The sequence below is a fragment of the Porites lutea genome, chromosome 4 (genome assembly GCF_958299795.1).
Source record: "Porites lutea chromosome 4, jaPorLute2.1, whole genome shotgun sequence".
NCBI lineage: Eukaryota > Metazoa > Cnidaria > Anthozoa > Scleractinia > Poritidae > Porites > Porites lutea.
In genome coordinates, this window is record NC_133204.1 from 646,146 (window position 1) to 660,220 (window position 14,075).

At 36.6% G+C, this 14,075-nt stretch overlaps 1 protein-coding gene across 2 annotated transcripts in view; it reads right to left on the minus strand.

Moving 5' to 3' along the window:
* Positions 1-13,823, minus strand: part of LOC140935102 (uncharacterized) — a 30,749-nt gene extending 16,926 nt beyond the window's left edge. Inside the window, exons 1-15 of one of the 2 annotated variants that reach the window (XM_073384637.1) lie at positions 12,953-13,823; positions 10,063-10,239; positions 9,679-9,743; positions 9,173-9,279; positions 8,424-8,539; positions 8,019-8,125; positions 7,087-7,206; positions 6,814-6,949; positions 3,881-4,009; positions 3,726-3,776; positions 3,042-3,116; positions 2,841-2,917; positions 2,443-2,521; positions 1,675-1,829; positions 339-602 (exon numbers count right to left, since the gene is read on the minus strand). In XM_073384637.1, the coding sequence (XP_073240738.1) occupies positions 339-602; positions 1,675-1,829; positions 2,443-2,521; positions 2,841-2,917; positions 3,042-3,116; positions 3,726-3,776; positions 3,881-4,009; positions 6,814-6,949; positions 7,087-7,206; positions 8,019-8,125; positions 8,424-8,539; positions 9,173-9,279; positions 9,679-9,743; positions 10,063-10,239; positions 12,953-13,312 (2,018 nt within the window). In that variant the 5' untranslated portion in view covers positions 13,313-13,823. Of the gene's footprint in view, positions 1-338; positions 603-1,674; positions 1,830-2,442; positions 2,522-2,840; positions 2,918-3,041; positions 3,117-3,725; positions 3,777-3,880; positions 4,010-6,813; positions 6,950-7,086; positions 7,207-8,018; positions 8,126-8,423; positions 8,540-9,172; positions 9,280-9,678; positions 9,744-10,062; positions 10,240-12,952 lie in introns of those variants that run through there. The other variant, XM_073384636.1, reaches the window with a different exon arrangement.
* Positions 13,824-14,075: the final 252 nt, after the last annotated feature.

Here is a 14,075-nt window from a genome sequence, read left to right on the forward strand (position 1 = left end):
ACCTGGAGTTGGTCCCTGTCTTTCTTTACCTCCTTTATTTGACTCTCTATAAGACCAACATATCTGAACACAGACACTCAATGCCCATCCCAAAGGTGTCCGTCTTAAAGGAAGTTGACTCTATAACATTACAGTCCCTCACGTCTCTAACATTAGCCAACTTTGGCTGCTTCACTCAGTGGCTAGCCACTGTAATGATGAAGATACATCCAGATTTGCATAAATGGTAAATTTTGCAGCTGCATTCAAATCTGGACATAAGTGGAATAACGAAGACCAGAATGTTACCTCTAAGACTAAATAAGTAAGCCTTTCTCTGCTGTCTGCATTTGACTTACCGGTTTTCTTCATCCCCCAATCCCAATCTGCCATCGCCACCGGAACCCCAAGAGAACACCACACCTTCACTGGTAACAACTGCGACATGGGCCGAACCACAGCTCACTGAAGTCACATCGAAACTTAACAATGCCTCAATCAACTTTGGCTTAGTTGAGTTGATCCAGTCGCCATGCCCCAGGCAGCCCAAGTCACCCAGGCCGCAGGTCATGACAATACCATTGTCTGTGACAAACACAGTGAAGTTATCTCCACAGCAAACACTGTAGACAAATCAAAACAAAACATCTGTTGAGTTACAGTCTTTTGGTTAAAATTGGACTGGAATCCCTTAATCAGTTAATCAAAATATCCCATTAATTCCTGGAAATTTTGCCGAAAGCAAAGTTTGAAGCAAGTAGAGCTGTTTCCTCACAATCCACCCAAAAAGAACCAAAACTAGAGAAAACATTGTTTACACGACAACGCTATCCTGGCTTTTTGTCTGAGATGTTATTACAGCTTTCAGGCATGCACGGAAGGCAAAATTCTGAGATTCATTTTTTCATTGGAATTTTCTGATCAACTTTACAAGAGGTTTAATTTTGGGTTTTCCTCTGGCCTGTTTTCAAGATAGAATTGTGCTAATTCAGGTACTGTTTGAAAGATCTCCACCCCCTGCAAAAGTTAGTTAAAGGTTATGTATTTCTTCTTTAACTCATGACATCACAAGTGGTACAATGGACGATAATCTCCAAGGCTGTTTAGGAGTAGTTTATCAAGCTAACCCTTTACATTATAGAAATGTCAGTTGAAAACATAAACCAGTTTCAAAAAATGAAACTGATTTGAAAATTGAACCACAACATCAACACCTTGCCTTTCACTGTAACAGCAAAAAGTACCAAAAGAACAGCTGCCTAGTTAGCTCAGTTGGGAGAGTACCAGTCTGCTGAACGGGAGGTTGCCGGTTCAAACCTCAGCCGGACAAACACTCAGGGTCTTTAAATAACTGAGAAGAAAGTGTTGCCTTTGTAAATGACATCTGCAATGGTTAGACTTTCTAGTCTTCTCAGATAAGGATGAAAAACAACCATAGGTCCCATCTCACAGCACTTTCACTGATTTGTTCTTGTGGGGTATAAAAGAACCCACATCACTATTAGAAAAGAGTAAGGCTCGTAGACCCCAGTGGTGTGGCCAACCCTCACAGGTTGTGGGATTGAGTAGGGATGGCACCTTGCATGGGACCTGAGTCCCGTTGATGCACACTCCCTCTGGGCATAGCTGGCCTGTGTCCAAAAAAGCTGGTAAAAAAAGAATATCACTCTGTGATGACAAATGAATAAATCCTACCTCAAAATAGTTTTAGACTTAAGTGCTTCAACTTGTGTTGGTTTGTCTCGTCTGTTGCTGTCACCATGACCAAGCTGACCACAACAGTTGCTACCCCATGTGTACACTACATGTTCCATTGTCACCATGGTAACATGGGAACTACCAACAGCAACCTTTCAAAAAAGAGATGTGGTGCACAAAATGTATTATCAACTATGTACAATAATGTTACTAATAGAAAAAAACCAAATCTTTTAAGACATTACTGACAGTCCATTGGAATATAAACTGTAACGAACATGAAAGTAATTACTTAAAAGAACACTAGGAGTTGTTTGAAACAATGACATACATGGGCTAGAGGTTAATGAGAGCATTTTACTGGCAGATAAACAAACACGTTGGCTGTGGAATGAACAAGGAATTCAAGAGTACAGCACAAGGTGTGACCAAGTACTGTATGAAGAATTTCCAGTTCATTCTATGCCCATCAAGTGCATTATTTTATTTGCTAGTAAAGCACCGACAAGAAGTCTCCAACCCTCTTAATAATCGATCTGACCGCTCTGCATCACAAAACTAGCAAGGATTTTTAAAAGAACAATGGCAATAAGAGCAAAAAGTACATGTAAAAAACATATTTTTTCCTAATAATGGCATCTACAAGCAAGTATCATACAAATATAGGTAAATATAGGGTAAAATGAAGTTCAAATAACGCAGCACTTCCAGAAATCCATACAGAGCATGAAGTTTGAATAGTTGCAGTAGTACCTTCATTCTTACCTCTCTAAGCTGTCCCTTTGCAGGTATCTCAATAGGGCACATGTTAGTGTAAAGCAGGTCCAGGTAATACAAAAGTGTCCTAAAAATGAGAACATACACAGAAATTAATAATAATAAAGTAAAAAATACAGGTGCCATTACTAGCATTCTCTACACTTAATTTTTTGTAGCATTAGCCCAACATGAAGACAGGATGAATATTTAACACCAACATGGGCCCACTATATTTCCAAGATTGTTAACATACTGATCTTCTATCATATCCCAAATTCTTGCTCTTATTCAACAGAACAGTTTTGGTTCATATTTTTGACAGTATGATGTCGAAAACCAGCATTAGTTTAATTAGTATATATTTGTCTGCAATTTTTGAAGAAGATCTCCTGACTGAGTTATACCTTCTCTTTGGTTTGTTACTATGATCAATGGAACTACCAAGTTCATCTTCACTGGTGTCTTCAAACCTTTTCATTAGCTAAAAAAAGTACAAACAGTATTACTAAGTGTTACCAACAAAATAACAATAAATAATAATAAACTTATATTATAAACTTTCAGAGTGTTTCACAAACACACAGATTATTTCATAAATAACATACCTTTGGGAGTCTTTCATTCAACAAATCATCTATTTCTGGTCTCAGATCAGGGTCGTTCTGTAGTATATCCCCAACCTAAAACAATACAAATGTCTCAACCATAACGCATTTTATACTTAACATTCATTAAGTTGAGCAAAATGCACGTAATATTATTTCGTTTTAGACTTTGAGACCTAAAAAAACATTCAGTCAGAAAGTCCTCATTTATTGTGACTTGGAAATAATAAAAAGAAAACTTTAATGCCTAATTATTGTCCTTTGTCCTTTTCCCGTGTACTACAAAAAAGGAAAATTAAAACAAGGAGAAAATATAAGCAGAAAATGGTGGTTTTGCTCTAAAGCCTGTTTTTTGACAAAATTGTCCATAAAACAAGTGTAAACATCATGCACATACTTATGTCTAAATTTTATGTTTCTTTGGAGGTCAGAAGTTTGAAACTCACAGAATTGAGAATGATCAAGTCGCACTCTCTCAGTTCAAACCAAAAATAGACAACTCTTGTTTCTATTGTCTATTTGCTTTTTTAGTTAGGTTACACAATTCAACACCTGAAATCATTGCCTACTCTCTCTTCTTGTCACTGCATCAGTCAACAGATAAAAACTCTCAGCATATCAACAAGTCAGATGAAAATGAGCTGCTTAGTTATGCATGCACCAATGATGATTTTTTGAACTAACCAAAACTCTAAATTCCGGACTGTAGTTTCCTCTGATTGGCGCAAACTGACCCTGAAACACAGAAACATGTCATACTATTTTTTAGCACATGTTGATGAATTTATAAGCTAGATGTACAATCTTGAGAATTTCACAAGATCAGGGTTTTCTTGTACCTTCATAATTTTGTTGACCAACGCTGGAAGGTTAGAGCCTTCAAATGTTTTCTGTCTGCTGGCCATTTCATAAAGAATACAACCCAATGCCCACATATCACTTTTATGATTGTACTCTTTACCTTCACACTGAAAGTAAAAGACACATACATATAATAAATCAGGGCGTTACCAATCGATGAAACCGATGATCGGAAAATCAATCGATCAATCGATGACAATCAATGCCTTGTTAGTTAATTGGCATCGATTGGCATCGGCCAATCGATGACCAATCGATAATCACACAAAAGTGGTCGCAACTCATCGATTGTCATCGATTGGCGTTAAAAAAATCCTCGGTATCCCACACGTTCCAGCCTGTACGTATACACACTCGCAGTACACACAAATGTTTGACATTTGAATTCGTTCACCGGATTGTTTGTATGCTGTTGCATGGTTTCAAAAATCAACAACAGAAACACGCTTTGAAACAGTGTTTTGAAGAAACGCAAGGCAACAACACACCTTTTCGCTTGGCTGTTCCTTTCGCTGTCCTTTATACTGTTGATATCTGGTTGGTATGAATTTTTAGGAATTTTATATTTCCACTATTTCCTATTTTTCCAACAGGTCCTGTCCACACGCCGTGCATGATGAAATTATTATTATCTGATTTATCCGTGTAAAATTTCTGAGAATAATTAAGTGTAGTGTTATGTGTTTAAAGATATCTAGACGAACTGCGAGAATGCTGACATCTTTCCCTGCCGTCTCTTAGTCTGGCAATGGAGAGACACCTGGGGACGAGTCAGCTCTGAATGGTGGGTGATGTAATTATACTGAACTGTAATAAAATAAACCAGAAACAACGAGGATAGGCTTCAGCAATCACTTTATTACTTGTTTGTCAGAACAAAGGTGCACAAAGTAAAGAGGGCAAAAAATGAATATAGTTCACTGCAGGCTTAATTGTCCTGGCGTATATTGGTTATTCTTTGCCATTCGGCGACGGTTCTGAAACCAATTGTCTACCTATAGAATATAGCAGAATTGACCTGCTCAGGGCGTACATGGCAAACTCCCTTTACGTTTACGTTATTTATACACTGATTTTAATTCAGGCAACTCTGGTTTTCGAAGAAATAATTTGTTTCTTTTCCTCGTTCATTGCGTTATTGATGATGCTATTGACTTGTTCTATGTTTGTTCTACATTCCTTTTGTGGTGACCAGTATCCTATAGACATGTTTTGTGCTGCCTGTCGCTAGTGCAACTGATGCGCGAGCCTTCTAGCCACCAGACCCTTTTGGGGACCTTCTTTTCAAGGCATTTAAACTGCCATTTTTATGTTACAGTTCAATATACAGTTTGAAAGGCAAATCATAACTAATGTTAGTGTTTTAAGATGATTTTTAATGTTTTTAATATGACGCCAGCATTACATTGGATGGTATTCAATTTTAAAGCGACGACCATTAATCTTCTTTGATCACAGTTTCATCACAATTCATCAATTTGATGCCTAATTGAAAATTGATATTGTCATAAAATCGTATGCCCATGTTCTCCACGATGTATCAATCACCGTTGTGAAAAAAATTAAAGTTTTATCGCAGTTTTCATCATTAAAATGCATAAAGAGACCGTGTTTTTGGAAATCTTGACTGAAAATAAAACGTATAAAAAATGAAAACCAATCGATGACAATTGACTGATCGATTGGCATTGATAATCGATAAGAATTGATAATTGATGAAATCGATAATCACATAAAACCCGAGCATAGATTGTCCATCGATTATCGATATCAATCGATTAATTGGCATCGATTGTCATTGATTGATCGATTGATTTTTCGATCATCGGTTTCATCGATTAGTAACGCCCTGAATAAATTAACTAAAAAGAGAATTAATAATAATTATCATGTTCATTTTTGTCCAGGGCTGTCAAAAAATTTTAAAGTAGCAGGCTGATAATGAATAGTAGGCGGCTTTAGAGACTCGCACAAAAGCACAAGTTCTTAAGGGCTGAGGCACCTAGGGAAAAATAGAATCTCGGAAATGGCGTTTCCAGAGGTTTTCAAGAGGTATTTTCCACCACTGACGCCATGTTGTTTTGTCAGAATACAGGCAAGACTGGGAACAATGCCGTTGAAATGTCCCAGGCATTCCAAGACATTGCACGGTTTGAACGTTTTACAGATCTAAACCTGTTAGCATATGCGTTCAATGTCATACACAACTGGGAAATGGATGCTTTACAATTTTATTCGATGGTGCTTTTTTTTTGTCAGCACTTATGGTAGAAGGAGATAAAGAGGGCTAACTAGCTGGAAGTTTTGGCCGGCTACCGGCCCTTATCGACAACCCTGTTGGTCCTTTGTTTCATTGGCAGCTCATGAGACAAAGATGGTCCAAGACCTTAACGAAGTTGGTCAATTTTTATTGGTGCTTTCAGTAAACTAAATTAACAGCAGCATTCACAGAAATGTTTGTGGTTGTGAACAGACTTTCATTCCCTGTGACTCCTGAGACATGGATAAAGATTGTGAAAGCATTCCTTATAAAAGGGCTATCAAAATGGCTATTTGCATAGGTAAACCTCTTCATCACCCTTTTATGCTTGCTTAGTATTTTTTAATTCCGATTTGTAAGAAAAGTACATGTAGATGTTTGGTGCACCACTATTAATGGTACACAGTTACTAATAAAATTGAAGCTAAAATAACTCCAGACCAATCTATAAGTCCCACATATATGCTTTGAAACACATGCAGTAAACTGTTTCTGAGTGAAGGCTCTAGAAATATCAACCACCAGCTGCATTGTATTTTACAGATATGGACTTTCTGTGTATTTTTTAGGGCTTGAAAAATCTTGAATTTGGCTTTACCATGGTGGTTGTGGCCCTACGTAAACATGTGTGAATCCTACAAAATAACCTACCATCTCTGGTGAGATATAGTAAGGTGTTCCTAGCACAGTGTTTGCTTTAGAACCTTCTAGCTGTTTGCTGATACCAAAGTCACCAAGCTTGACCACACCCTCCTTTGTTAAAAAAATGTTGGCAGTCTTCAAATCCCTGGGAGAAGGTAATAACTATTAATATTGGAAGATTCCAGGTTAAATCCAGGACATTTCCACAAAATCTTCTTTTTTTGTTTTGATATAGTAATATTAACTAGGGGTAATGCAAAAAATTTTATACTGCTAATTTACCTGTGTAAAATGTTGTTTCCATGAATGTATCTTAACGCTGAGAGCATCTGTTGGAAAATTATTAAGATCTCTCTTTCCTCCATGTCCTTCTCTAGCCTTGACAGGTATTGAGCAAGAGTTCTGCAATACAAACAATTTTATTCAACGGTCAGTAGCTCCAAATGAGCAGGAAATTATAAATCTTATTATTTAGCACGAAAAAGTTTGGCATTTTTAAAACAAATCAATAGTAGATAAATAGCCATACATGTAACACAATTTCTGTAATCTGACTGGCTATAACATACATTGTATTCACTATCTACAGCATAATAAATAGTAACGAGTTGGCATTAACAAAAAACAAAAGCAAGTTCTTCAACAAATTGTTTTTGCAGTGTTTCTCAAAAAAAGATTAATTAATTAATTTATTGAAATGAAGCTTGCCCAGAAAATAAACTGAAAAAGGTGTATAAAAGGAACACTATTAATGGCAAAAAAAATTAATTCTTTGTTTGTGCAAACAAATGATGTCTTCCTGAATTCAAGTTGATTATTTTCATCACAACATAGTACAGAATCAAAGGAAGTATGCCGGTTGGTTTTTGCTAAACACTAATTTTATTAGACTACTTGCATAATTTTCTAACATTAAGACATGTACAGTATACTAAGTTTGTATTGAGCTGCAGTGGTCTCATATTTTCTATCCGCTGAGTTTGTAACTCCCCCTATTACAGAGTATAAACTGTAAAAAAATACTTGTCGTGGTCAAACTATTCTACAGTTGTGATAATTATTGTCTAAAAATGTCTCAAAATGCATTCAAATGATCCTCTAAAGACAATGAGGTACAATATAAAGAGGACTGAAACAATCACAATTGCCAGGACAGAGGTAACCAAGGCAACCCGAGGTGGGTACAACGTACATGTATGATGGACTCGACTCACCCTCCATCAGCATATTCCATTTCAATCATCAAAGTGCCATCCACCTCAAAACTGTCATAGTAGCTGATGATATTTGGATGCAAACTTAGCTTTGAGAGAACCTTGGCCTGAAAAAATCAAAAGTGAAATCCACAAAATAAAATCACCAGTGTATTCCATGGCAAAAACAAAGAAAATTAACTAGATGGGGAAAGGTCAGTTTAAGTTAGCTGCAGGATCTCTGAGTTATCATGGGCAGAATTACAAACAAATGTACAGTACCTTTGTAGCAATTTCATGGAAAATCAATAATTTTTTTGTAATGGAACTTTTCCAAGTTAGTGCGAGATTCAAGTGATCAAGGGTTTGAATTACCAGTAATTGAATCAACTGTATATAATAAGAGCAACAGTTGCAAAGACAGACCTCATTCATGGCCATTTGCCGCTCAGTTGCTGTCAAATCATGAAGAGAAATCTCCTTAAGAATAACAAGTGAGTCATCATCCTTTTTCCTGTAGAGAACAGCTGCACCATATGCACCTAAAGTAAAAAAAAAACATGCAGCCAATATGAGAATATTATCATGGCAAATGTTATTCTCACCAAAAAACAAGAGTCCCAGTCATGAGAAGGTTCCATGACAAAAACTAAAGAGTCCTGTAAAAGGAGCTTGAGACCCCTCATATTTCATTCAAATAGGAGAGATGACAAATCTCCTTAAACAACAGCCATTCAAGTTACACTTTGTTTATTTAACCATGTCCCTACAGTTGAGACCTCTATGAGGGCTTTTTAGAGGACTTACAGAGGAATCTAAGGATCTGTTATATAACAAAGTCTAACTTAGGCTGCGGTTCAAGAAATCATTGGACCTCCAGATCTCCTTCCTAGTGGGTTAATTTAAGAAAATAAATGCTTTCCCAGTCTAAACTATATGCTTTATTGAAATTGCTCACGACAAATGGTGTTCAGATAAAAGCGTTGAACAAACTGAAAATGGATTAGAACGCAGTTTTGTTAGACACGGGCTAGACTCTGTTTAAATAAGTGGCCCTACGAGTTTTGTTCAACTACTTCATAATATTTTAGTTTGGTTATACACCAGAGCCTCCTACACCAAAATTTTGCACAGAGGTACTGGCATATAGCTGTTACATTTAACAGTTAAAATACCTTTTCCAACAGTTCTGATCTTTTCAAAGTTGTTAATATTTGGCTGTGGAACGCCTGACCATCCCCGCATCTTCTCCTGCTTAAAGTAAAGTTCACCTGGGTGAAAGCTGTCACATAAAAAAAGAAAATAAAAAAAAAAATGACTTATTGTTCTCATGGGAACAAAATATTTCTTTGAAGCTTTTCTTCTTCATTTGCCTCAGAGAAAAGACTTTTATGAACCAAACAGACAAAACTGTATGAGCTTACAGAAGTTAAAGTGCTCTACAATTTTCAGTTGGGAAAACATGCACTCTCTGCAAAAAAATTGTCACAGAATTTTCCTGTTATATTTCAGTTTTCAGATCATATTTTTATTCAATTTTTATATAAACATTATAATTATAATTATGCTAATAACAGGCCACTTGTCATGAGGTTTGAATTATACAGAGTAACATAATTTTGTTTGTTTGTTTGTTTGCTTTTAAATGTCTGCTTCTTTATAACCACAGCTTGCATCTTACCTGGACTCATCACCTCTGCTTCTTATATCGGTTCCCATGATTTCTTTTGTCATGCCAACAGGGACCTAAAAAAGTGTCCAAGTAACACAAAATATAACTCTATTGGTAGGGTATACGCATCTACTCTCAGACTACAACACTGTTAACACCAGAGTTATTTTTTGAAGTAATAAGCTTAGACCTTTCATTTCTCCCCTTGCAAAACAAGTATGTTTAAGGTGGCATGACAGCTAAAACTCCTCTGATTTTTGTCCACTCACTTGTTCTCTTTATATTACTTACTTTTTAATGTTTGTAAGTGAATTTTTTTAAAAAAATGTCAAATTAATAAAAATATTGAGAGATAATTTTCAACAATTCAAGAAGGCAAATGAAAACACTTACATGTGTCAATTCTTCTAAAATTTGCAAAATTTCCAAAGCATCAGGGCTCTGAGTGAGTGGACAGGCAAGGAAATCTAACCTGGCTCCAGGAGAATCAACATCTAAACAGAGTTTTACAAGTTCAGTAAAGAAACTTTGAAGTTCATCCACCTCTTTGACAGCATGAAGCAAAACCACCTTTAAAAATAATATAATGAATTTTAGTTTAACTGAAAAATTAAAATGTTAGTTGCTCTACTATGACAATAATCATCTAACGCACTGTGCAATAATTATTAAAGACACCATACTCTTTTATTTGTTTCATTAGAGCATATTTAGCATTACTCCTTTGTCTTGGTTTACCATGAAATTCTGGTTGAGGATAGGCTGACATTCAGTAAATAAACAATAAGTAATAAAAGACTTTATTTTATGAGGGCCACACATAACAGTAACTAAACATTACTGATCAACTTGTGGCCGTCAGTGAGTTAAATTCACTCATAGAGACAGCATGCAAAGAAAGTCGTGTCCGATAGCCTGGGGCTAGAGGATTTTACTACCGGGCGTATTGAATTCTGTTCTTTACTTGTCCAACTGGCAGGTGCATTTTTTTAAGGAATTCTAATCAGACAAGAACTGTTATCAACCCTGCTCACCATCGGGCTAGTTAAAATGACTTTTGTTAGTACATGCTAACTGCAGCTTGCCTGAATGGTAAGCTGTACAACTGACTTTCTTTGCACCCTGAAAGAGCTCTTAGCTACATTCCTGACCACTGTAAGTCAAGTAGAGTCCTTGAGGGGGAAGAGGTCACTCCCATATACAAGCTAGAAAGGCATGTGCCACCCAAAAGGGTATGGGTTTTTAGGGTCTTGATCCATACATGTAAATAAGGTATTATCTGTGCTTTTGTGGGCAATTGTTCCTGGTATGATCCTTGGATACAGATAGGGTGCCTTACTGTGTTTGTCTCATCCTCAAATAGGGTCATACATACATACATACATGCATATAACCATACATACATACATGTTTTTTATTTGGAGTGTTATACAATAAAAAGTATATCAACTATTTCCAAAATTATAACTAAAATTACAAGCAACAAAAATCCTAACCATATGTGGCTAATGAGTTATTAGAGTATTTACTTTTTTGCTGTCTTTTCTTTTTTCAAAGCCTTCGAATACATGTTTTGCTATTAGTTTTTGTATTCTAGCATTTCCACTAGGGGGGTTTATTAGGAACATGAATATTTTGTTAGGTGACATTCTGCTTATTTTTACTCTATATTCTTTTACCAAATTATCAAGTAACAAACATCTTCTTTCCTGGTAAGCAGGGCATATATTTAGAAAATGGTATTCGTCCCCTATTTCTATTTTACAAATTGGGTAACTTCTTTCTTCAGGTTTCTTAAATGGTCTCAAATAACACCCTGTCTCTATGGCTAATTTGTGGTTGCTAAGACACAGTCTTGTTAGAGTTATTCTGTGTAACGTATTGGTGACCTGATGTCTACTAGCTAGGTAATCTTCACATTTATAATTGTCTGTTGTTTTGAATAACCGCTTGGTTCTCAATTTGTTGCTTTGGTTAGCATCTTTTCTAGTGTCGTTATTTATTTCACTTAGCCATCTTTGTATGTAGTTCGATATCCTTAAGTGGTTGCCTGATCATGTTTACAATTCCTGTCTTCGCATAGTGTGCTTTCATCCAAAATTCTCCTAACCCTATCTGTTCCAATAAGCTTTTGATTTTTTTGCTCCAGAAAGTGTTATTTTCATTCCATTTAATGTCATTGTTTGCTATTTAGGATAATTTGTTTACATTTTTGGTTAAGGTTAACAAGAACTTAAAGTTCCTACATTGGGCTTCAATTCTGATTGGAAACCTTCCTGTCTGAGCCCTGCATGCATTGCATATTATTGCAGTATTTATTATCTCCCAGCAACCATTTGATGTTTCAAGACCCTGGGCAGTCCCAACCTCCCCCCCCCCCCCCCACCCCCCACTCCCCTGTCTCAAGTACATTCTGATTGTGGATTCATTGACTGTATCAACAGTTATTGCCACCTTTTCCAACATCAAATGTGTACCTAAGCATTCTGTCTTCATTTACCAAGTGTTTCAATTTTTTCCAATAATTGATTCTGAAGGTTGCTGAATACCAGTCAATCAATAGTGACAATTTTACTCTGCTGTCAATAGTAACATGACGGCTTTTGTTGCTATGCATTTTTACCCTCCATAAATGACACAAAGGATTACAGAGATAAGGACCTCTCTTAATATTATATTGTACCTGCATTTGGGCAATTGCTCCTAAACTATGAGTGTCTCGCATACACACTATGACATAAGTGTCAAATTTAGAGTTAGATGTTTTTGAATTTGTATGAATTTCCATAATAATCTAGTTGCAGAAATTCATCCCAGAAAATTATTGTTCTCATTCTTTTTTATTATAAAAACACCCCAAATAACTAACATCTTTTCAAATTGCAATGCCATTTGGGGTTTGCAAAAGGCTTAACCACAAGTTGGCAGACAAGCTATCAATATAATATGAAATACACATCATTCCTGATCTGTAAAGTCAACACAACAATCTGCTAATCTCATTTACAAAGTTGGCACAAGATTTGCAGCTGTTTGCTACTTAAGTCAATTGGAATTTCAAAATAAGTCTGGAGTGTGGAAGATTTCTTTAGATCGAATTTCAGGTAATTAACACACGAATAAAGAGGCAAATCGAAAATTTTATTCCAGAACGCAAACGAATTTTTTTAAATTAGGATATTGCTACCTTTGACAGAGGTTAACCTTAGAAAACAACAGGATTTTGACATGTTAAGTACAAAACAGTTTATGAAAGTGAAACAAACGCGTTATTTAAGCTTACCTGATCATCGTGCGAACAAAGCACTGTATTACTTCCTTGCCCGTGAACTAGAAATGCGATGCTTTCAGCTTTTCGTCCATTTAGCTTTTGTTGAGCTTGGAGAAGGAGAGACTCCAGTGTTGTATTATCGTAAATGTAGGGTACAAACAAAACTGCTGAGCGAGCAGCAGAGTTAAGAACGGTAGAATGGCGCAATTTGGAGCTTACAAACACAACACGCCATGCTGGAGGAGACACAGCGCTGTTTGAGCGACTGTGGTTTGGAGTTGTAGTTTCTCTCGATTCAGACACCGTACCGCTGTCGACCGCTTCATTCTGATTTTCACCCTCACTTTGTGCATCCTTTGAACTTGAAGCCATTCCTTGCGTTACATCATTTATACTTTACGGTATTAACCAAAGGGCTCAAGAAGTTTTGGTGCAGTGTACATCTGTCGGCCCTCATGGCTGAAAGTGTCAAGCTCAAAGATGAATGAAAGACGACACGACAACCTCGATCGTCGTGAATGCCAAGAAATTTTTCCTCCTTGAACTACTTCCTCGTCCAGAAAAATTATAGTCTTATTTTTAAGCCATCCTCGTGGGTTGAAATTTGTTGTGAATGAACACTAATTTAGTAGAAAGTGTTCCACTCCAGATCCGGCGCCGGCCTAAAGATAGACAAGATGGCCGGAAACAGTCCGAGATCAATATAGAGAACGGATCGTCGACTCAATTCATCCAAAAATCCAAAAATCGTTGATTGTTTTAAGTTTCTCAGGTACTGAAATAAGCGAAAAGCTTGATAAACTATAAGTTGATGTACTGATGTATGACCCACATGCACCAAAACAAATCTTTTCGCTCCAAGACTACAAGTTCTTTGTAGTCGGAAATATTCGTCACATGCCGAAAATTGTCGTCAGAAGCTCGGAGATTCGCCCTCGGTGGCCCTGTAATTCATGGGGCTCCCTGGGGCGAGTGGGAGAATAATAGGCTGTTCATTGTTTTCAATTTTGTTTTTTGTTTTTGTTTTTGTTTTTTTTTCGGTCATAATTGCCGTATACCCTACCACTTGCAACAGCACAAGTTAATTTTTTTTCTGGATATCTCATCGAAACCAAGACTTGTTCATTTTTTTATA